General features: G+C 42.6%; 1 protein-coding gene across 2 annotated transcripts in view; it reads left to right on the top strand.

The window, feature by feature from the left end:
* The window catches only part of PCCB (propionyl-CoA carboxylase subunit beta), a 179,318-nt gene that overhangs the window by 119,470 nt on the left and 37,659 nt on the right, over positions 1-22,189 (top strand). For both annotated transcript variants that reach the window (XM_029616355.1, XM_029616356.1), the window contains exons 10-12: positions 3,577-3,700; positions 12,538-12,645; positions 13,872-13,972. In XM_029616355.1, coding sequence (XP_029472215.1) covers positions 3,577-3,700; positions 12,538-12,645; positions 13,872-13,972 — 333 coding nt within the window. The remainder of the gene's footprint in view (positions 1-3,576; positions 3,701-12,537; positions 12,646-13,871; positions 13,973-22,189) is intronic.

The following is a 22,189-nucleotide window of genomic DNA, read 5'->3' as shown; positions in this document are numbered from 1 at the left end:
CTACTCTGAACAATTTTGTATCATCTGCAAATTTGATTCTCACTCGTATTTCTTTCCAGATCATTTATAAATATATTGAAAAGTATATGGGTCCCAATACAGATCCCTGAGGCACTCCACTGTCCACTCCCTTCCACTGAGAAAATTGCCCATTTAATCCTACTCTTAGTTTCCTGTCTTTTAGCCAGTTTGCAGTCCACGAAAGGACATTGCCACCTATCCCATGACTTTTTACTTTTCCTAGAAGCTCTCATGAGGAACTTTGTCAAACGCCTTCTGAAAATCCAAGTATACTACATCTACCAGTTCACCTTTATCTACATGTTTATTAACTCCTTCAAAAAAGTGAAGCAGATTTGTGAGGCAAGACTTGCCTTGGGTAAAGCCATGCTGACTTTGTTCCATTAAACCATGTCTTTCTGGAGGAGAGGGGAGCTTGCTCGGACCCCTGAGGCAGAAGGATTGTTCTTACCTTGCTGATAATTTCCTTATCTGCCTTAACTGGCAGACCACTTTTGTGAATTCTGCCCAGGAGGGGTAGGCAGGAGCCTGCCCCGACGAAGCCGAGGGAACCCAGTCAGCTGTTGCCACGTCATCGGAGGAGCCGGAAGGGAGCATAAAAAGCTTTTCTACGGCACGTAGCTGCTGAGGCGCACCTACCAGCCGCGCCATCTAAGCCGCGCATCCAAGGGGCGCGTGGCTTTGGCCGGCTTCAGCTGGATTCGCCTGGGAGCCTCTAGGAACTTTAAAATTTTGCTGATATATCCATAGAAGATGGACTTCTCTTAAAAGATCTGCTGCCTGGCCAAGGTAGGCTAAAATATTCTAATATTATACTCTCCCACTCCTTCACGAGAGAAGTGTAATTGTATTTGTAAGGTCCTCTCTGCTATTTCAGCTCTTAGCTCTATACTCCATATTTATTGAAGCTGAGATGCCTCATACTAAAAGAAAGGCCAAGGTAAGGCCTCCTTCTTCAAGTACACCAAATATGGAGTATGGGCAAAGGACTGTTGCAGAGTGGCTTAATTCCCCCCAGATCACTCCTGTTGAGGGGGCCGCTATAGGAATAGATTTGGAGCAAAATCGAAACCTATTGGCCGAGGACATCTCGTTAAGTCCAGGAGCGCCAGAAATACCAACACCACCTGGTAAAGAAGTGGATTCGCCCCACAGTTTACCAGATACCAACCAGAGTGACTCAGAGAGGAGGGAACGAATTAGTATAGTAATGGAAGGAACAGAAAAAACACCTAATGATGGATTATCTACACCTGAGAATCTTGAGCAATTAAGAGAGCGGAAGGACATTTCCTCCTCTGTGCAGGATAATATTCAAAAAACAGAAAAGATCATTCAAGAAGTGATTGTAAGACCACCAAATATCACCTTGGAAACTGTTTGGAATTTTCTGATAAAAATGGACTCCTCTATTAAAAAACTAACTGAGGTAGTAAAAGAAACTAATAAAGTAGCTAAAGGCAATTCGGATATATTGATGGCTCAGCAAAAACAAATTAAGGAAGTAGAACAACGTTTACTGAAAGTTGAAAAGATACAAGTGTTGCAGATAAAAAGTGAGAATGAGATACAGAGAAAAATGGAGAACTTAGAGAATTACTCACGCATATTAAATCTACGAGTAATTAACTTCCCTATTATTGGAAAGATGAATGCATTAGAATTATTTAGATCTTATATTACTCAAATATTAAATATGCCGGATCAGATTATGCCTACTATAGTAAGGCTTTCTATATTAATTCTTCTTTAAAAAGTAAAGAACTAACGAAAGAAGGGAAAGTTCAGATAATTGAATCTGGGTCATCAATAGATCTAACTGCCCTTATAGAAAAATCCCAAGATGAGCTAGTGATAGAGAAAAGGGGGAATATATTGGTTACATTAGCATTTGTATCAGATAGGGATAACATATTGAAATATTTCTTCAGGAATATGTCAAAAACATTCTATGGATACAAGGTTTGGATTTACCCAGACCTGGTGAAGGCTACTCAGACTAGGAGGAAGAGTTTTTTAGCTCTCAGAAAATATGTTCTTGAAAAAGGTGGACAATTCACACTCCGGTATCCTTGCAAATGTGCTATAAAATTAAATGGTCAAAAATATCAATTTACTGATCCGGAACACCTCAGAGCACTTATGGGGGTTGAGAAGGATGGCAATAAATAATAAATAAGGGGAATTATTCTACAAATTTTCCTTGAGTTAATGTATGTAAAATGATCCTAATTGGATACACTTCTTTCTTTTTACTTGTTTATAATACAGAATATGTTTAAAAGTAAAATTGCAAAATAACTGTATTTCCTATATTATTTTTCTTACATATATCTGTAATTTCAATTGCAAGTTACTGCTTGTATAGTTTGCAAAACTTAATAAACAAAGAATTAAAAAAAAACAAAAAAAACATGTCTTTCTAAATGTTCTGTGATTTTGATGTTTAGAACACTTTCCACTATTTTTCCTGGCACTGAAGTCAGGCTAACTGGTCTGTAGTTTCCCAGATCGCCCCTGGAGCCCTTTTTAAATATTGAGGTTACATTTGCTATCTTCCAGTCTTCAGGTACAATGGATGATTTAATGATAGGTTACAAATTTTTACTAATAGGTCTGAAATTTCATTTTTTAGTTCCTTCAGAACTCTGGGGTGTATACCATCTGGTCCAGGTGATTTACTACTCTTCAGTTTGTCAATCAGGCCTACCACATCTTCTAGGTTCACCGTGATTTGATTCAGTCCATCTGAATCATTACCCATGAAAACCTTCTCCAGTACGGGTACCTCCCCAACATCCTCTTCAGCAAACACCGAAGCAAAGAAATCATTTAATCTTTCTGCCATGGCCTTATCTTCTCTAAGTGCCCCTTTAACCCCTCGATCATCTAAACAAATGCTTAAAGCAAGCAGCTGGTAAAAACTCCTTTTATTAAATACAAACCTATTATATAGTAAGATATATCTTATGAAGAGAACAAGTCACCATACAGTAGAACAGCATCAGTTCTTTCAGAGATAAATTTCTGATACCAGACTTTAAAAAGGGTCCACCCCTCTAATTTCTAAATCATTGACTATTTGTTTTCATTACTTTTTCCAATTGGTTAACATTACTACAACATCCTTTTGAGAGTTTAACATTATAATTCTACCTCATGTATATTTTAATGAAGTTAGGGTTCTAGTAAATCATGTGATTTCTTGTAAAATGAGCCCAGAATGAGAAATGCAACTTAAGAGAAATTAAACTTAAAACTAAGCTCATATCTTTTTGGCCTACATGCTAGCATTTCAGCATATTTGTCATGAGGTGTATATTCACAGGACAGTAATAGCTTCATAGAGACAAACCTTTTCGAAGTACCCCAACAGAGGTATCTTTATTTCTGTGGGTACTGTGGTGATTCATGAAGATGTCTGTATTTCCGTTGGCATGGTTGTATTTCATGGAGGTGCCTGAATTTCTGTAGACATTGCAGTGGTGTATCGATAACTGTATGATTTTGTTTTGGGTTCCTTAGAAGTTTCTGAAAACACTTGTTGTTTTCCAGATCGTGGATGAGAGGGAATTTTTTGAGATTATGCCCAACTATGCTAAGAATATTATTGTTGGCTTTGCCAGGATGAATGGAAGAACCATTGGAATAGTGGGAAACCAACCCAGAGTGGCCTCAGGTATGAATTGAATCTTTTACTTTCTCTTTTTCACTATGAAGCTGTTATTAATGAGATGGGCACTACCGTGATCATAGTGAAACATGGCTTGGAAATGGAAATTGTAAGGTGAGAGTGGTTAACAGACTGCATTCTGGGGGAAAACCAAGTCTTTAGGGAATGCATAGTTTAAAATAAGGTGTCTCTCTAGACACACTATTAAAACAGGGATATTGAAGTATTCAGTTAAAGAGAACGTGGAGGTTGCTCAGGTGGATTTGAATGAGAAGACAGATAATATGCCAATCTTAATCCTATGCAACGTCAGTAGCCTTCCACACCATTGACTGACAATCCTAATAAACAGATTGAGTAATAAGTAAAATATTCCATATTTACCAAAGCAACTGCTGTATATGAATGAGTTGTGAGTGGGATTCAAAGAAATATCTTTAGGATTGGAGAATTGGAGTGTATGGCAGTAGATGAGGATGTGGACATGTGAGCATCTCTGAGACCTGGTGGTGGGAGGATGAACACTGGGATACTGATACCCAGTAGCAAGGTATGTTGTGATGAAAGAGTAGATGGTACTATTGATGAGTGTCATTGTATTTGAAGGACAGCATGGAGTCAAGGTCTGCAAGGACTTGACTTAAAGCATATGGGGTAGACTTAAAGATCTAAACGTATACCCTAGAAGAAAAGGGAGATATGATAGAGACATTTAAATATCTCAAAGGTTTTGTGGAGATTAAGATTTCCCTCTTAATTTGCTCTAGACCCTGGTAATTCTTTTCACAATTTTAAAATAGACAAAGATGAATCTGTTACAATACAAATCCACCAAATTTATTAGGATTGAAATATTTTCATAGAAAAAATATTACATTGGAGAAGACCACACTTCAAACAAGCTTTCAGTGGGCATTCTGAAAATCCAATACATATAATCAGACTTATATAGTTTGTTTCTGCAAAACATGTCAGATTGACCAATCACAGTTTCACTTCTACATTTTACTTCAACAACATATATCTTACTGTTTTTCAAAGGCTGATTTTAACATAGGAACATAATATTTGCTATACTCTGGAAGACCAAAGATCCATCAAGTCCATTATCCTGTTTCCAGTAATGACCAATCTAGGTCATGAGTACCTGGCAGAACATCCAAAGATAATGTGTTCCGCCTAGTATTTGTTTTTTTTTTTTTTTTTTAAATAAGTGGAGCATAAGAATTTTAATTAAATAAAATGGATTCCATGCTGCTTATCCCAGAAATAAGCAGTGGATTTCCCCAAGTCCACCTTAATGGTTTATGGACTTTTCTTCCAGGAACTCAGCTACACTAACAGTTTTTACCACATTCCAGAGCTTAATTAGTTTTGAGTAAAAAATTATTTTCTCCTATTTTCTTTTAATATACTACCTAATTTTGTACTTTTTGAAATCATAAACAACCAATTTGTGATCAACCATTCCACTTTTCATTATTTTACAGACCTTTATTATATGTCCCTTCAGTCGCCTCTTCTTCAAGCTAAAGAGCTCTAACCTCTTTAGCCTTCCCTTATAGGGGAATTGTTCTATTCTCTTTTGTCATGGAGTGTGAGTCCATGGTTGGTATAGCCCAGCATTTGGGAACAGCTAGGCCCACACTGACAGCAGGCAGACAAGCTCAGGCTGGGGTGGAATGAAGTCTTCACCTATACCAGCCTCTTCCCCCACAGGTTGATCTCTTGGCTTCTGAGGCCAGCAAGACTTAGTTGACTACTCAGCAGGAGAGCAGTCAGGGAGAGTTAAAGCACAGCGGAGGTCAGGGCAGGTGGCAATCAGGCAGTGTCTATATCCGGGCTGAGGTCAAGGCAGGCAGCAAGCAACCAGTGTTGGTATCTGGTCTAATATCAGGCAACAGGGAATCAGATCAAGAAGACAGAGGAAGGGCCAGAGAAGAACAGGACCAAGGTGAGGCAAAGGCAAGGAATAGAATAAGGCAAGGTAATAACAAGGATTGGAAAGAGGCAAGGCAAAGACAAATGCAAGGACACATGAACTGAGCAATGAGTACTGTGAAGGCAGGGAGGACCCGTTGCTGAGGTGCTGACAAGATGCAGGGCTGAGGCTTTCAGTGACATCATCATGAGACACCATGAATGCTTTCTTGTTAGGGGGTCCTTTAAGGGACAACGAGTTGCACATGCCAAAGAGATCTGGGACTGAGATCAGATGGTGGCGTCCCACTGCACAGCATCAGCAGCATCCAGAGGCAATAAGTCAGGGCAAGTATTGATTGGTTGTGGCATAGTGACAGCAGTCGGCCCCTTGGCTTAGGCTTATGGGGAAAATGATGGAATTCCTTGGTGAGGCAGGGGGGATTGGATGTTGATGGCTGGTTCCCAGGTGTTCTTCTCTGGCCCAAATCCTTTCCAAAATATTAAATAGTGAGCTTGTCTCTTAATGTTCTTTGCATCCAAAATGGCTTGGACCTCATATTCCATGTCTACTTTAGTGACTAAGTTTGCAGGCTTGGGGACTCGCCGCTAACCCCACAATAGTATCAAAGGCTTCAACAAGGAGACAAACGTGTTATGAGCCCTCAAAGTAGGGGGTAAGCGGAGCTGATAGTTAACTGACCTCACTTGGTGGAGGACTGGGAAGAGACCAATGAAATGTGGAGAGAATTTTACTGCGGGAATTCTTAGGCAGAGATTCTTGATGCTAAGTCAGACCTTTTCTCCTGACTTAAAGTGGGGTGCAGGACATTTTCTTGTCAGCATCCTTTTTATACCTATCAGTTTCTCTAAGGAGAAGATGACAAGTTCTCTTCCAAAGTTCTTCATGTATGAGCAATGTCTGCCACAGGGCAAGGGACAATCAGAGGGACTGGAACGAGGAGCTGTGGTTGCTAACCATACACAATGGTGAAGGGTGAGGACCTGGCTGATTGTCCCACATGATTGTTGTGGCAGAATTCTGCCCATGGTAGCAGGGAGGCCCAGTCATCCTGCCTGTCATTGAGATAGGTCCTCGGGCCTTTAGAATCTGATTGGCCCATTTAGTTTAGCCACTGGATTGAGGACAATAAGCCAATAAGAAATTGAGAATGACACTGAATTTCTGACAGAGATTATTCCAAAATCTAGCCGTGAATCGAACCCCTTTATCGCTGACTGTGTATTCTGGTAGCTCATGAAAGCAAAACAAATTCAGGAAGAAGTGAAGAGCAAGTTCTGGCTCCGTTGTGTTGTGTCCGTCAGTTCTCGACGCCCCCTTTCTGCCCTTCTCACCTCTTTGGCGCCTCTCTTTTCGCCCGCGGGAAGATTGGCTGCCACGGCGTTCCTCTGCTGAGGTCCTCCGGCGTCCCCGGACCAGCTCCACGCTGCTAACCGCCATGTTTCCTGGAGGCCTAGGGGCGCACGCGCAGCATGGCCCCGACTGAAGTACCGGCGATGGCGTGAACCTCGGGGGCATCCCCCGAAGATGAAGTCACCCGCGACGGATATTTAAGGTCTTAGAATTTGCTAACACATCGAGTTAGCAAGGATAAGGAATGACAACAGATTTGGATTCGTTCTATCAAAGGTACTCTGCCTCCTCGGACTAACCAGGGGTATCCGCTCCTCGGGGACCTTGCTCTCTCTCTTACTTTGTAGATTGCAGTCTGGAACCGGTACTCGCTCCTTGAGGGCCCTTGTTCCCGGACTTCTTCGAATTCACTTCTGCCTAGAAGTCAGCATTGCCTACTACATCTGTGAGTTACCATCGCTCTCTCAGAGCTTTCCCTGGAACCAGGTACTCGCTCCTCGAGGGCCTATACATTCCAGCTCCTGGGCTTCTATGAGACATTGTGTGAGTCTTACCATCAGGTTCAGTACATGAACTCTGCTTACCCTGCCTACTCACTATATTTCAGTTTCTCTACAGCTCAGCCTCCAGGGATCGCTGTTCCAGCTTCTGAGGGACTACAGCCCAGCCAGGCATTCCAGCTCACTACTGCCACCTCTGGTGGTTCAGTATACTGTCTAATAAAAGAACTAGTTTGTGTCTGTCTCCATACTCTGAGTCTGACCGGTGGTCCCTCTCGGGGTCTTCCCTGGGGGCGTGGTCATCTGCCACTGGTCCAAGGATCCACTCACAACTCTCCTAAATACTACAGATTGCTAACGCCTCACGGAGAACACATCAGATTGCTAACGCCTATCTGATTGCTCCTCCCATCAGATAGCGGTTTCATTACACGTTGGTAGTCCTGGAATGAGAACAAAGTGGGCCATTTTAGAAAAACTCTACCATGACCCAGATTACTGTACACCATTGGAAGGAGGAAGCTCTGTTATAAAATCCATTGCAATGTGGGACTATGCCTTTCTGAGACCAGTAATGATTATAGGAGCACCCAGGATTGGGAATGGGATGGTTTGTTAGCAGCCAGTTAGGGCAGGACTCTACATATCAATGAATGTCCCTGGTGACTTGAAGCCACCAATAATGCCGGGATAAAAACTCTTTCTTTCGGATGCCTGGATGTCTGGCTAGCCTGGAGTCATAGGCCCAACGAAGAACCATCTGCAGGTGTTTGGGTACCACTGTTTTTCCCAGGCATGCTGTGATAGTGGTAACAGTGAGGATCTTGGCTGGGTCAGTGATGTCTTGTGGACCTTCTTGTGTGTCCAGTACCTCAGAAGAGCACAAGAGGGCATCCGTCTGTTAAAATCTTTCTCAGCTGGGCAATACTTCAACTGAAAGTCAAAGTGATTGAAGACTAGTGACCAATATAGCATGTCTGGAATTCAATCTCTGGACCTGTTGCAGATACTGGAGGTTTTTGAGGTGCATGTTGACTGCGATGGCATGAACAGCTCTTTCCAAGAGGTGTTCCACTCCTCAAGAGCAAGTTTTATGACCAGCATTTTCCGGTCTCCAATAGTGTAATTTCTCAGGGGTTAAATTTCCTTGAGAAGAAAAAGCATGGAGTCAATTTTCCAGTGTCACTTGGTTAATAAACTAAAGCCCAACCACAGTGGATGAAGCATTTAACTCCAAGAAGAAGGACTTCTGGGATTCAGATGCTGTAGCCAGGAAGCATTAAGGAAGGCAGTCTTAAGGTGATTGAAAGCTTGAACCTCTGCTTCAAGCCAGTTCCAGTGTCCGACCCCTTTTTATTAAGAGAGATAAGAGGTGCTGCTATGGTGGAGTAGTTGTGTATAAACTGCTGGTAATAATTAGTGAGTCTCAGAAATCATTTGAGGGTCTTTGGGGCCCACTGATCTAGGCCAGTTCTGAATAGCGGTTAATTTGTCAGGATCCATCTGAAGCCCATGGTTGGGAGACAATGTAGCCTAGGAATGGGAATTCTGTTTGCTCAAATGAGCATTTTTCTAGTTTGGCATATAGCCAATTTTCTCTTAGTCGCTGCAGCACGGTTTTAACATGTTCTTGATGTTGGGGTAGAGAACGGCAGAAAACAAGGATGTCATCTACAAAAAAGAACCCAGCCCTGGCCGGTGAAGTGGATGGTGAATGAAGGCATGTTTAAGATTCTTCTTTACATAATTGGACATAGCCTGAATCTCAGGAACAAACAGGGGATAAACCCAGCCTCAGGGTGGAATTATGCCAGGCAGGAGGTTAATGGCGCAATCATAAGGCCTATGAAGTGGAAGCATCTCCACTTGTTTGCTGAAGATGTCCATATAGGCCACATAGGCTCAAGGAAGCCCCAGCGGAATTGGGATTGTAGCCAGAGCAGCAATTAACAGTGGTAACACTGGTGGAGAAACGTCTGACATCTGGGACCCCATTGTGAAATCTTAAGCTAGTCCCAATCAATAATAGAATTGCACTTTGTTAGCCAGGGTAAATTCCAGAATGATGGAGTTCACTGCTTTGGGCAAGATAAGGAAAATGATCTGTTCCTGGTGCAAAGCTCCAGTCTTCAGCGTCAAGGATATAGTGGTTGTGGTCAAGTTGCCTGGTAGCAGTTCTCCATATACCGGGGAAATTTTTTACTGGGGACACCAGTGGAACCAGCAGATTGTATTTCCACATCAAGGCTTCTTCAATGAAGTTCCTGGCTGCTTCAGAGACCAGGAAGGGCCTCTGTGGCAATCGCTTTGGTTTCAAACTTCAAGAGGACTGGCACCAACATTTGTGGAGATGGAGATGAATGAGGGAGTTTCCCAACTTTTTTGGGTAATGAGTAGCATAGTGTCTGTTACCCGCACAATACAGATATAGATTCAGGCGTCTGCATCTGTTTTTCCTCATCAGAGGGTTTAGTTCCTCTACAGTTGGGACCAAAACAGATTCCCTGGGAGAGGGCACTGGATGTCTTTGAAATTGTGGAACCAATCTCAGCTGCCACAAAGATTAATCTGTCTCAGACTTACTCCTGGAACCTTACGTCAACTTTAATACATAGTGACAAGGTCATCCAGTCCTAGTGGTACTTCCCTTCTGGCCAGCTCATCTTCAATATGGTCATTGAGGCACTGTCAAAAAATAGCCACCAGGCTTTTCCGGTTCCTCCTGAGCTTGGATGTGAGTGTCCTAAACTGGATGGCGTATTCCCCTATGGTCTTGCTTCCCTGCCGCAGGCGAAACAACTCTGCTACTATAGAAGAGGAGCATCCAGGCTCATTGAATACACTGTGGAACTGCGTCAGGAATTCATCCAGATTCCCCATGAGGGGTTTGTTCCTCACCCAGAGAGAGGATGCCCATGCTAAAGCAGGACCAGCTAGTAGTGACAGAATGAAGGTTACCTTGGTATGGTCATACGGGAAGCTTGTTGATTGCAGCTCAAAGTGCATCAGGCACTAGTTTTATAAAGTCTTGACAGGCCTTAGGATCCCCATCATATCTAGGTGGCAGCGCTAGATGCGGCATGGGCACTGGTGTGTGTATCAATGCTGGTGGAAGTAGTGTCAGTGATGTAGGTGCTAGAATCTGGGACTGCAGGGCATCCATGTGTATACCCAAACCTTGAAGCAAGCCTGCTATCTGGTTCAGTTGCTTCTGCTTCCTCTGCGCCTGGTGGTACAAACCAGGGATGGCCTGCGATGAGGGCATGTACACTGAACTCATGGCCTCAGCAATCTGTCATGGAATGTGAGTCCTTGGACTATGGCGAGGTTGATATGGCCCAACACATGGGAACAACTGGGCCCACACTGAAGGCAAGCAGACACATTCGGCTAGAGAGACCTGAAGGCTTCACCTATGCCAGTCTCTTCCCTTGCAGGTTGAGCCCTAGGGTTCTGAGGCAGGCAGGGCTTAAGAGACTACCCAGCAGGAGAGCATCGAAGCATAGCAGAGGTCAGGGCAGGCGGCAGTCAGGCAGTGTTGGTATCCAGGCTGAGGTTGAGGCAGGTGGCAAACAGGCAGTATTAGTAACTAGGCTAAGATCAAGCAACAGAGAATCAGGCCAAGTGGACAGAGGACAAGGAAAGGCCAGAGGAGGACAGGACAAAAGTGAGGCAAAGGCAATGAATAGAATAAGATACATAATGACAAGGACTGGAAAGAGACTGGGCACGGGCAAAGTAAAAGACAAAGGCAATGACTCGGGAACTGACTAATGAGAATGGCAGAGGCAGGAGGACCTATTGCTGAGGTGCTGACAAGCTGCAGGGCTTAGGCTTAAGTACCTGGCTTACAGTAATGTCATCAGGAGGCACTGCAAATGCTTTCCTGCCACAGGACATATAAATGAATGACGAGTTGCACATGTACGCACCTAAAGAGATTGGACCCAAGAAACAATGAGGAAGGCGATCTATGAAAGCCGGGAGGGTAAACAAGAAGAAATAGATGCCAGATGTCCTTAAAACCTTTATTATAGTGGAGATGTTACAAATGCCCGACTGTGGCCGAGTTTCGCCACTTACTAAGTGGCTGCCTCAGGGGCTAAACTAAAGTAAAATAAATTATATAATACATAATTAAAACATGTATAAAATTATTGGTGCAACTTACACAAATATCATACAAAAATTAAAAATTAATAAAACATAACCATTTATGCTCATGATAAACTCCTTATGTCTTCATTTTAGATGTAATCATTTTAAATTTCATCATTTTATATGTTGGTGCATTATGTTTTATTATCATTGATTTTTAACTATTGATGTTTTAATGTGTGTATGATACTCCCTTTTTAAATTTCTTTTTATTGCTTAAGATTACCTTTATATGTCACTATTCTTTATGCTATGTTTGTTGATGTCATCAATTTGTGTGTTGGTGAAGTTATGTTTTATTAATTTTTAATTTTTGTATGATTTTTTTTTTTGTAAGTTGCACCAATAATTTTATACATGTTTTAATTATGTATTATATAATTTATGTTTTACTTTAGTTTAGCCCCTGAGGCAGCCACTTAATAAGTGGCGAAACTCGGCCAGAGTCGGGCATTTGTAACACGTCTCCACTACAATAAAGGTTTTAAGGACATCTGGCATCTATTTCTTCTTCTAAAGAAGAGCCAGGATTGAGATCAGATAGCGGTGTTTGGTGACAGTGAGTCAGGATGAGTGTTGACCAGCCATGACGTAGTAACTGTGGTCAGCTCCATGTTACATCTTTATCCTTTTGGTTGCCCATCTCTGTACCTTTTCTAATTCTGCTATATCTTTTCTGACATGCAATGACAATAATACTCAATGTGGTCGCAACATGAAGTGATACAGAGGCTTTATGATATTCTCTTCATTATTCTCTAATCCTTTTGTAATAATTCCTAGCATTCTATTGCTTTCTTGGCTGCCGCCACAACACACTGAGCAGAGGATTTCAACATTTCATTTGTATCCAGATGGTTGGGTAATTGCTTCATCTTCCTCTATTCTAGGATGCCTGGACATTAACTCTTCTGTAAAGGGAGCACGTTTTGTTCGCTTCTGTGATGCCTTCAACATCCCAATTATTACCTTTGTGGATGTGCCAGGATTTTTGCCAGGTGAGAATAAACATGTCATGATCCTCAAAAAGCTTATTACTGTAAATGTATGCCTACAGCATTTGTCCAGATGGATGTGCAACAGCCTAGAGGTACTTTCTTCCCATATTATTCCAGTTCTAGACTTCTACCAAACTTGATGAGCTGCTTTCCCTAAGCAGCTGAACATTTCCCATGTGATGTGTCTTCAGAGCTTCTGTAATCTAGCCTACAAAATGGTCTCTGTTGATATCATGTCTGCTGAGCAGTTGTAACTTAGGCAGCAAAACAGCACCCACTTATGGTATAATACACAACACTGATAAAACACCTTTTTATGATTTTCTGAGACGTACATGAAAAAATGGTGGAAAGTAATTTAAATGAGGAAAGATATTCAGTGCTACTTAGCTGGATAGTGGCTGAATATGGACCCCAGTACTATTAACATGTGAGATCATCATCATCACCTGTTACAGATTAAGTATTTGTTCTGGCTTCAGTATAGATCAGGGATGGCCAACTCCGGTCCTCAAGAGCCACAAACAGGCCACAATGAATATGCATGAGCTAAATGAAAATCTAGCTCATGCATATTCATTGTGGATATCCTGAAAACCAGAACTATTTGTGGCTCTCGAGGACTGAAGTTGGCCACTCTTGTTATAGATCATCATCTGTCCATTTTTCCTAGGTCTGATTGGATCTCTTTTTTCTATAAGTCAATATGGAAGAGTTTCTTTTGGAAAGCTGTTCAATATTGACATGTTTACATTGTTGTGCTCCAGAATGGTAATTTTTTCATTTAAAAATTCATTTATTCATAAACTTTAAAATAATATTCCAGTTAAGGGCTATATATATTGTTGTGTTTTGCATTAGAAAGGACCTAGTAGTCCTGTTTTAACCAGAAACTAAGCTGGCATAGAGGCTTTTCCCTCCTGGAGTTTCCTCTTGCTACTTTGAGTTTCCAGTCAAATGGAACTGGCCTCTAATAGAGTTGTGTTGACAAGAGCCTTCATTTGCAACTATGTGGAGCTTTTCTGTATTTAATCGTTTTTCTTACTCCCAACTAATCCAGCCATCATGGCAGCAGTCCTCAGCCAGGTGCCATAGACTACCTGTTCTTTCAGAACCAGATAACGTGCATCCCGAGTATATTCATTAGGTTTTGCTGTGGTGGGGTAGCTGGGCATTCTGTGTTCCTGTTTGAAGCTGGGATTCTGACTTGTGCACATGAATTTCAGGCACAGCACAGGAGTATGGTGGAATCATCCGGCATGGAGCAAAACTCTTATTTGCCTTTGCAGAGGCCACGGTGCCAAAGATCACCATCATCACTAGGAAGGTGAGGAGGGAGGTGGCAGGATTTTTAATTGCTATTGACCGAGTCAGCTTGTTTTCCTTCCTTCTAGTAGGATCAGAACCTTCCTCTGCCTCCTGCTCTTGAAAATGTAGAGATAGAATGTAGCCATGACAACCCAAGACAAAGACCCAGTTAAGCAGAGCACAGAGAATAAGCCAATAGACAAGGACAAACACCTTTTGCATAATACATGCAGATCTATCTCATGCATATTCATTATAGATAAACTACAAACCCAACTGGCTGGGTATCCTGGGTTGAGAACCACTGGTTTACAAGGGTTCCAGAAAAAAATCACCAAAGAAGCTTCCATTAGTGCTGCATTTAGCAGCTAGACTTCTTCCAGGACTTGAGCTTTATGGTCATGTCATGCCTGCTACTCTATATAAATTGCATTAAATTACATTATGAAATTGCCAGTTATGGAGGTTAAAACCACTGCTTGATTTCTCTGATTTTCATAGCACACTTTCACTCACAGGGATTATTGTAATTGTCTTTTCTTTTGTCTTTTAGCCAAGTCCTTGAGAGCTCTGCAAACAGTGCAGTGCTGTGTGACATGGATCCTAACTGACACCCCAGTTAGGGGTGCCAGTTAGGATCCATGTACTCTTTGCCTTGCATTGGTTGCTTGTCCTATGGCAGAACACATTTAAAACTTTGATGTTAATCCATCAATTGATTTATAACACTGCCCTTTATGGATTAACTCTATTTTGCAAATTTACAAGCCACCTAGATCATGTAGGGGGCCAATGTAATAAAATGTGTTCAAAAAGCAGAGTAAAATTTTTGCCACAATTTTTCTTAAAAATACATGGTCCCACTTGATGCAATAAACTAATGGTATGCAAATCGAACCAGTGTTAAAAATCCACAGTAAGTCCAAAAAGCACATCAAAACCAAAATTTAACCAAAATGCAGAAAATGGCAGTAAAAAAACAGCACCTACGGGCCGATACAGTACAGTACGCTCCATCGGAGCGCACTGTTAACCTGCCATTGGACCCGCGATTTCCCTTACCCCTTATTCAGTAAGGGGCGGAAAACGCGCGTCCAACCCGCCTAACCTAATAGCGCCCTCAACATGTAAATGCATGTTGATGGCCCTATTAGGTATTCGCGCGCGATTCAGAAAGTAAAATGTGCAGCCAAGCCGCACATTTTACTTTCAGAAATTAGCGCCTACCCAAAGGTAGGCGCTAATTTCTTCCGGCAACGGGAAAGTGCACAGAAAAGCAGTAAAAACTGCTTTTCTGTGCACCCTCCGACTTAATATCATGGCGATATTTAGTCGGAGGTCCCGAAGAGTAAAAAAAAGTTTAAAAAAAAAGAAAAAAAATTTGAAGTAGGCCGGCAGCTGTCGGGTCGAAAACCGGAAGCTCAATTTTGCCGGCATCCGGTTTCCAAGCCCGTGGTTGTCAGCGGGCTCGAGAACCGACGCCTGGAAAATTGAGCGTCTGCTGTCAAACTCGCTGACAGCCGCCGCTCCTGTCAAAAAGGAGGCACTAGGGACGCGCTAGTGTCCCTAGCGCCTCCTTTTGCCCGTTTCTACCGCCGGGCCTCATTTGAATACTGTATCGCGCGCACAGGCGAGCGGGCATGCTCCCGCTCTCCCGTAGACTTTACTGAATCGGCCTGTAAGTTTGAAAAATGCTGCAGCATTCCCTACTGGTTGATAGAAATGACCTAGGTAGACCTGTGGTGCACAGATATCAATTAATTTTCTTGGGCATTCATCCTTTCTGGAAAATAAAAGGCAGCTTCTTCCAGGGCTGTTTTTTCAATGCTATGAGGTATTAGGTGAGCTCTGGACTAGGTGTTGGATTTTTTATTGGTGTAGGAGTTGGTGACTTGTTCAATTGCAGTTGCTGATTGGCATCTTCTTGCCCCTTGTTTTGCTTTTATTGTCTGTTTGTGTTCTTGAGTGAATCTTTAGAATGCATCTGATTATTAGTCTGTGATTGTCTGCCTTTGGTATTGTCCACATTTGTGTTTAGGTTTCTGAAAGAGCAGTGTGAGTGTTTGACTGGGAACGGAATGGAGCGTGACAAGAAGTTGTGAGAGTGAGGGAATAGATGAGTAGGCTAGGTGGTTGAATGGTGACAGAGATAAGTGTGGTGCATGGTTCAGTGGCAGTAGCCAGGGCGAGGAGAGGGAGTGGGAAGAGATTGGCATGCTTGAGGAGGAAAGGGGAGACAGGGAGTAAGAGTTGGTTGGGGAGCATGGGAGCTGGCAGGTGGGCAGAGAAAGGAGCATGTAAAGGATACAGTTAAAAGGGGAAAAAAGAAGACAGGTGGAGGTGCCAGAGTAGGAGGTAGGGAGGGGAGCAAGGCATGGGAGTAGAGATAAGGGATGTAGGGACCCACACCACTCATCCGGGAGTGTCAAGCAGGCGGGAACCAATGGCCAGCAGATGGAGGAGAAGTGGCATCAGTGTGATGTGCGTTTTATTAAGGAAGAGAAAGACCTTTTAGTGTGGCGGGTCTGTGAGAAGCACAGTGCGCTGTTTGGTCAGAAGACATTCTCAGATATCAACAGGAAGATCTGAGAGGGCATTGCCAAGGATGTCAGTAGCCTGTCAGTGATGACAAGAACAGTGGATCAGCTGAAGCATTGCTGACGGGACACCAAGACTACTGTCAAGACAAAGCTGGCACTAATAGTGAGATCCAAGCTCCAGATGAGAAGAGGCCCAGCATGAGATGAACAGCTAATGCAGATGGAGAAGCTGGTCTGGAGACTCTTCAGCTGGATTCTGTATTTTGTGTCCATTCTGGCACTGATACGGATGATGCGCCTGCTGCAGGGTATATATCTTTGGTGGGAAGAGAACTGACGGGACCTGTAGCATGTAATAATTTATCAATACTTGGCACGATATCTATGTTTATTTTTTTTCAGGTGCCCATCAGCCTATGAAGGCAGGGAGGTCTCCCAATGAGGGGCCTGCCACAGCTAGCAAAGCATTCATGTTCCTGGTGGTGCACAGTGATCTGAGAAGAGACAAATGGAGTTAGAAATAATCTCTTTCACACAGCTCTCTTTGCCCCTATCAACTCTACCCCCACTCTGGGTAAAAACCTACCTTCCAAATAGTGTGCTATGACCTTGCAGTGGAACTCATTCCCCCTTGCTGTACTAATCTCCATCTACAGCTAGAGCACAGATATTCTGCTCAGAACCCAGGTCAGGATCCATGTTGTGATCCATGCCGTAGAGCAATATTGTGGAGTGTACAGCACACCATGATATTGGCAACATTCTCTAGTGAATACTGTAGAACACCTTCAGAGGCAGACAAGGCAGCAGAAATGGCTTTTCAAAATGCCAAATGTATGCTCTATGATTGCCCTGGTACTCATGTGTGCCAATGTAACCCCAATATTTAAAAAAGGCTCCAGGGGTGATCCGGGTAACTATAGCCCAGTGAGCCTGACTTCAGTGCCGGGAAAAATAGTGGAAACTATTCTCAGGATCAAAATTGTAGAGCATATAGAAAGACATGGTTTAATGGAACACAGTCAACATGGATTTACCCAAGGGAAGTCTTGCCTAACAAATCTGCTTCATTTTTTTGAAGGGGTTAATAAACATGTGGATAAAGGTGAACCAGTAGATGTAGTGTATTTGGATTTTCAGAAGGCATTTGACAAAGTCCCTCATGAGAGGCTTCTACGAAAACTAAAAAGTCATGGGATAGGAGGCAATGTCCTTTCGTGGATTACAAACTGGTTAAAAGACAGGAAACAGAGAGTAGGATTAAATGATCAATTTTCTCAGTGGAAAAGGGTAAACAGTGGAGTGCCTCAGGGATCTGTACTTGGACCGGTACTTTTCAATATATATATAAATGATCTGGAAAGGAATACGACGAGTGAAGTTATCAAATTTGCGGATGATACAAAATTATTCAGCGTAGTTAAATCACAAGCAGACTGTAATACATTACAGGAGGACCTTGCAAGACTGGAAGATTGGGCATCCAAATGGCAGATGAAATTTAATGTGGACAAGTGCAAGGTGTTGCATATAGGGAAAAATAACCCTTGCTGTAGTTACACGATGTTAGCTTCCATATTAGGAGCTACCACCCAGGAAAAAGATCTAGGCATCACAGTGGATAATACTTTAAAATCCTCAGCTAAGTGTGCTGCAGCAGTCAAAAAAGCAAACAGAATGTTAGGAATTATTAGGAAGGGAATGGTTAACAAAACAGAAAATGTCATAATGTGTCTATATCGCTCCATGGTGAGACCACACCTTGAATACTGTGTACAGTTCTGGTCGCCGCATCTCAAAAAATATATAGTTGCGATGGAGGAAGGTACAGAGAAGGCCAACCAAAATGATAAAGGAGATGGAATAGCTCCCCTATGAAGAAAGGCTGAAGAGGTTAGGGCTGTTCAGCTTGGAGAAGAGATGGCTGAGATAGAGGTCTTTAAGATCATGAGAGATCTTGAACGAGTAGATGTGACTCGGTTATTTACACTTTCGAATAATAGAAGGACTAGGGGGCATTCCATGAAGTTAGCAAGTAGCACATTTAAGATTAATCGGAGAAAATTCTTTTTCACTCAACGCACAATAAAGCTCTGGAATTTGTTGCCAGAGGATGTGGTTAGTGCAGTTAGTGTAGCTGGGTTCAAGAGGGGTTTGGATAAGTTCTTGGAAGAGAAGTCCATTAATGGCTATTAATCAATTATACTTAGGGAATAGATACTGCTATTAATTGCATCAGTAGCATGGGATCTTCTTAGTATTTGGGTACTTGCCAGGTTCTTGTGGCCTGGTTTGGCCTCTGTTGGAAACAGGATACTGGGCTTGATGGACCCTTGGTCTGACCCAGCATGACAATTTCTTATGTTATGTTGTTGTAGCAGACTTCTGCTGCTATAAGTAGAGCAGACAGGGACAGGAGCATCCATGATTTTCAGCCGTAACAAACATCTCCTGCAAGAAATTGGCAATACAACAATCCATTAAGTCGCTGTGTGCCATGCCATGACACCTAATAACAAAATGTTGCTGAATCAAAAAGGGATGTGTGACTTGCTGGTACCCATAGTGGGATAGTACGCACTTTGACACCATGCATCAGAAAGGTGTGTACTCTTACGCTTTTGATATCCACTCCAGAGAAGTTACATTTTAATTTTTTACCTTATGCTTTTGGTTCCCATCCAAGAGAGCTTACGTGTCTAGCAGGACAATATGCACTTTTGAAATTTTGCACAAGACAATGTGTACTATTCCGCTTTTGGTATCCACCCTTGAGAGCCTACATTTTGATTTTTTAGCTTATACTTTGGTTTGACTTCTATTTCAAACTGACCATGCAGCCAGCCTTTTCCATATTTCCCTTTTATGAAATTTCAAGCCAGTGCCAACTGTGCAAGGACAAAGTTATGACTGCATCTGGAAAACTTGGAAACACCACTGAAGATCTTCATATGAGTATTGCACACAATGCAAGGGCATGGAGATGCTTCCTGTTGTGATATGCCATTTCTCTCCCATGTTGGGGTGGGGAGGGGGTGAGAGCAACATGGGTGCAAGCGATTGCAACTATTACATTCAGGGTGCCAGCTATATTGAAAAAAGTGCCCTTCAACTCCTGCCACTCTGTAAACTACTGTGGGTGCTTAATGTACTCCCTAACTAATTCCATCATAGCCCTCAGTACCTGGCTGAAATGCCTTGAAAAAGAACTGATCCTTACTAGCCACCATTATATTCTGGAATGAGCCAGTGGCAAGAAAATGCAACATAGTGAGAAGCTTGACAAAGCTGGAATGGTATATCCATGATCAGTTAGAGGGTCACTGTAATCTCTGATTTCTTCATAGAGCGAAAGGAATTACCCTGGAGAGTAGTTTCTACATCCAGAGCACATCTCTCTCTGCTAACTCTAGCAGGGTTATCTTCAAGCAAAATATCCACTGTCTACATGCCCTTCTGCAAGCAGCTTGAGCTCCTCTCAGAGCTTCCTTTCTTCGTCAGCAATAAAGCATCTTCTTTCTCTCACTTCCCTCTCTCATCTTTATTCTTCGGCATCTGGTGCTCTAATTCTTAGGCTTACCCACAAAATGTGCCAAGTTATTAAAAAAAAAAAAAAGGTATGTAATCCATATTTGCAACAGAGAAGCACCTATGGACAACACCACAGGGACATACAATAGACTAAAATGGCCACCAGTCTTGACTTTTACTCCTGCCATGACACTAGCATTACATTTGCTGCATTAGAAAACGTGCTAAAATGTCTCCCTGCTAATATGGATCTCTGCATTGCCCTGTAATAGCTAAGGCCTTCATTTGCATGCATCTGCGCTAATCATGTGGCAGGATTTTTAGTACAGTTTTTTCGATGCTAAACCCATATTACATACCAGAGTAAAGTTAGCACCAAAAAGCCTGCACTAAAACCTGAGTTAAAACCCATAGACTCAGGGTGGAATATTACATTGGCCCCATAGATCTGCTAACTGAGGCCTGTTGTAAGTACCTTCTCCAAAGCTTGTACATTTAGTTGAACCCCGCAAACAAGCCTTCTTAGATGCAGGCTCAATAGTATGGAACTCTCTCCCAGAATACTTTTGTATGATGTCAGATATATTGCTGTTTAAAAAAAACATTCAAGAGTTACCTTTTCTGGGAGGCATTTGACCTATCAAAACAATTTTCTTCTCCAAGAATATATATTTATTTTAAATATTTGTCAGGCTCCTTCCAAATATTGCTGCTATTTTCTCCTTCTATTCCTTCTGTGCTTCTGGCTGACAGGGAACCTAGAGACAGAGAAGGTCAATTCCAGTATCATATTTTGCCATTCGGTCTAGCATCTGTCCCACATGTCTTAACATTTGGTGGTAGCGCACTTAAGCAAACTGGGGATGCACATATTTTCTTATCTGGATGATTAGCTGGTCAAGAGCGCACTTCTGGTAGGAGCCAAGGAATTAATACAAATGACAATCCAGGTTTTGGAGTTACTGGGATTTGTCAACTGCCCCTAGTTACCTCAGTTGGAGTTTATCAGAACTGTGCTAGAAATGACTCAGGCAAAAGCTATCCTTCCACAGCAAAGGGCTGCCACCTTGATGTCTGCAGCAGAAGAGATACAAATGAGTCAGCAGATGTCAGCATGGGACATGTTGAGGCTGTTGGATCTCATGGTGTCAACTGTATGTCACTTCCATGGCATGCCTCCATATGAGGAGAGCCCATTGGACCCTAAGGTCTTAGTGGCTGCAAGCCACTCAGGACCTATGAGATAGTATTCATGTCACATGGCTGCCCCCTGTCCTGGTGGTGGGACAATTCCTATCTGGTCAAAGGCATCCCTTTCCAAATTTCCATGATCCAAATTGTCCTCACCATGGATGCATCCATCCTAGGCTTCAGAACTCTTGTAGAGGGTCTCTGCACCTAGGGCCTTTGATCCACTTAAGAAACTTTCTATTAGATACATTTTTTGGAGCTCAGTGCAATCCTGTTTGCTTTAAAAGTTTTCAGGGATTGTTTATCCAACAAAAGTTATCCTTGTCCAAACGGACAACCAGATTGCGATGTACCATATCAGCAAGCAGGGGTATGGGCTTGGAACTCCTGTGCCAGGAGGTCATCCAGCAGTGGACTGGACCATCCCTCAGGGGATGGTTCTCGGGGCCACGCACCTAGCAGGCATGGAGAATGTCCTCACTGATAGATTGTCAGTCTTTGGATCTCCACAAGTGGTCCTTGAACCAGGTGATAACAAATCAGATTTTCTGCCACTGTGGCACACCTGCAGTGGATCTGTTTGTTTCCCCTCAGAACAGGAAGGCCCCCACTCTTCCAGAAAGAGAGGACACAGCTAACTAGCCTCAGATGTCTTTGCCCTAGATTGGGGTAGAGGTCTGCTGAAGGCCTATCCTCCAAGTCTGCTAGTTGCAAAAACTATTGAAACTCAAAAGAAGACAGGGAGACTATGATATATTGACTCCTTTTCGCTCGAGACAGATCTAGTTCCTACTTCTCCAGGAGATATCTAATCAGACTGGGAACATCTCAGATCTCATCATAAATGATCAGAGCAGGTTGCACCATCCCAACATTAAGTCCCTATTGCTCACCACTTAGATATTGAGAGGTTGACTTTGCAATCCCTTGAGTTATCAAACAACGTGTTTTGAGTTCTTTTGGCTTCAAGAAAG

This window comes from Rhinatrema bivittatum, chromosome 9 (assembly GCF_901001135.1).
Source record: "Rhinatrema bivittatum chromosome 9, aRhiBiv1.1, whole genome shotgun sequence".
Lineage (NCBI taxonomy): Eukaryota > Metazoa > Chordata > Amphibia > Gymnophiona > Rhinatrematidae > Rhinatrema > Rhinatrema bivittatum.
Note: the sequence above shows the minus strand (reverse complement) of the source record. Positions and strands in the feature narration are given on the sequence as shown.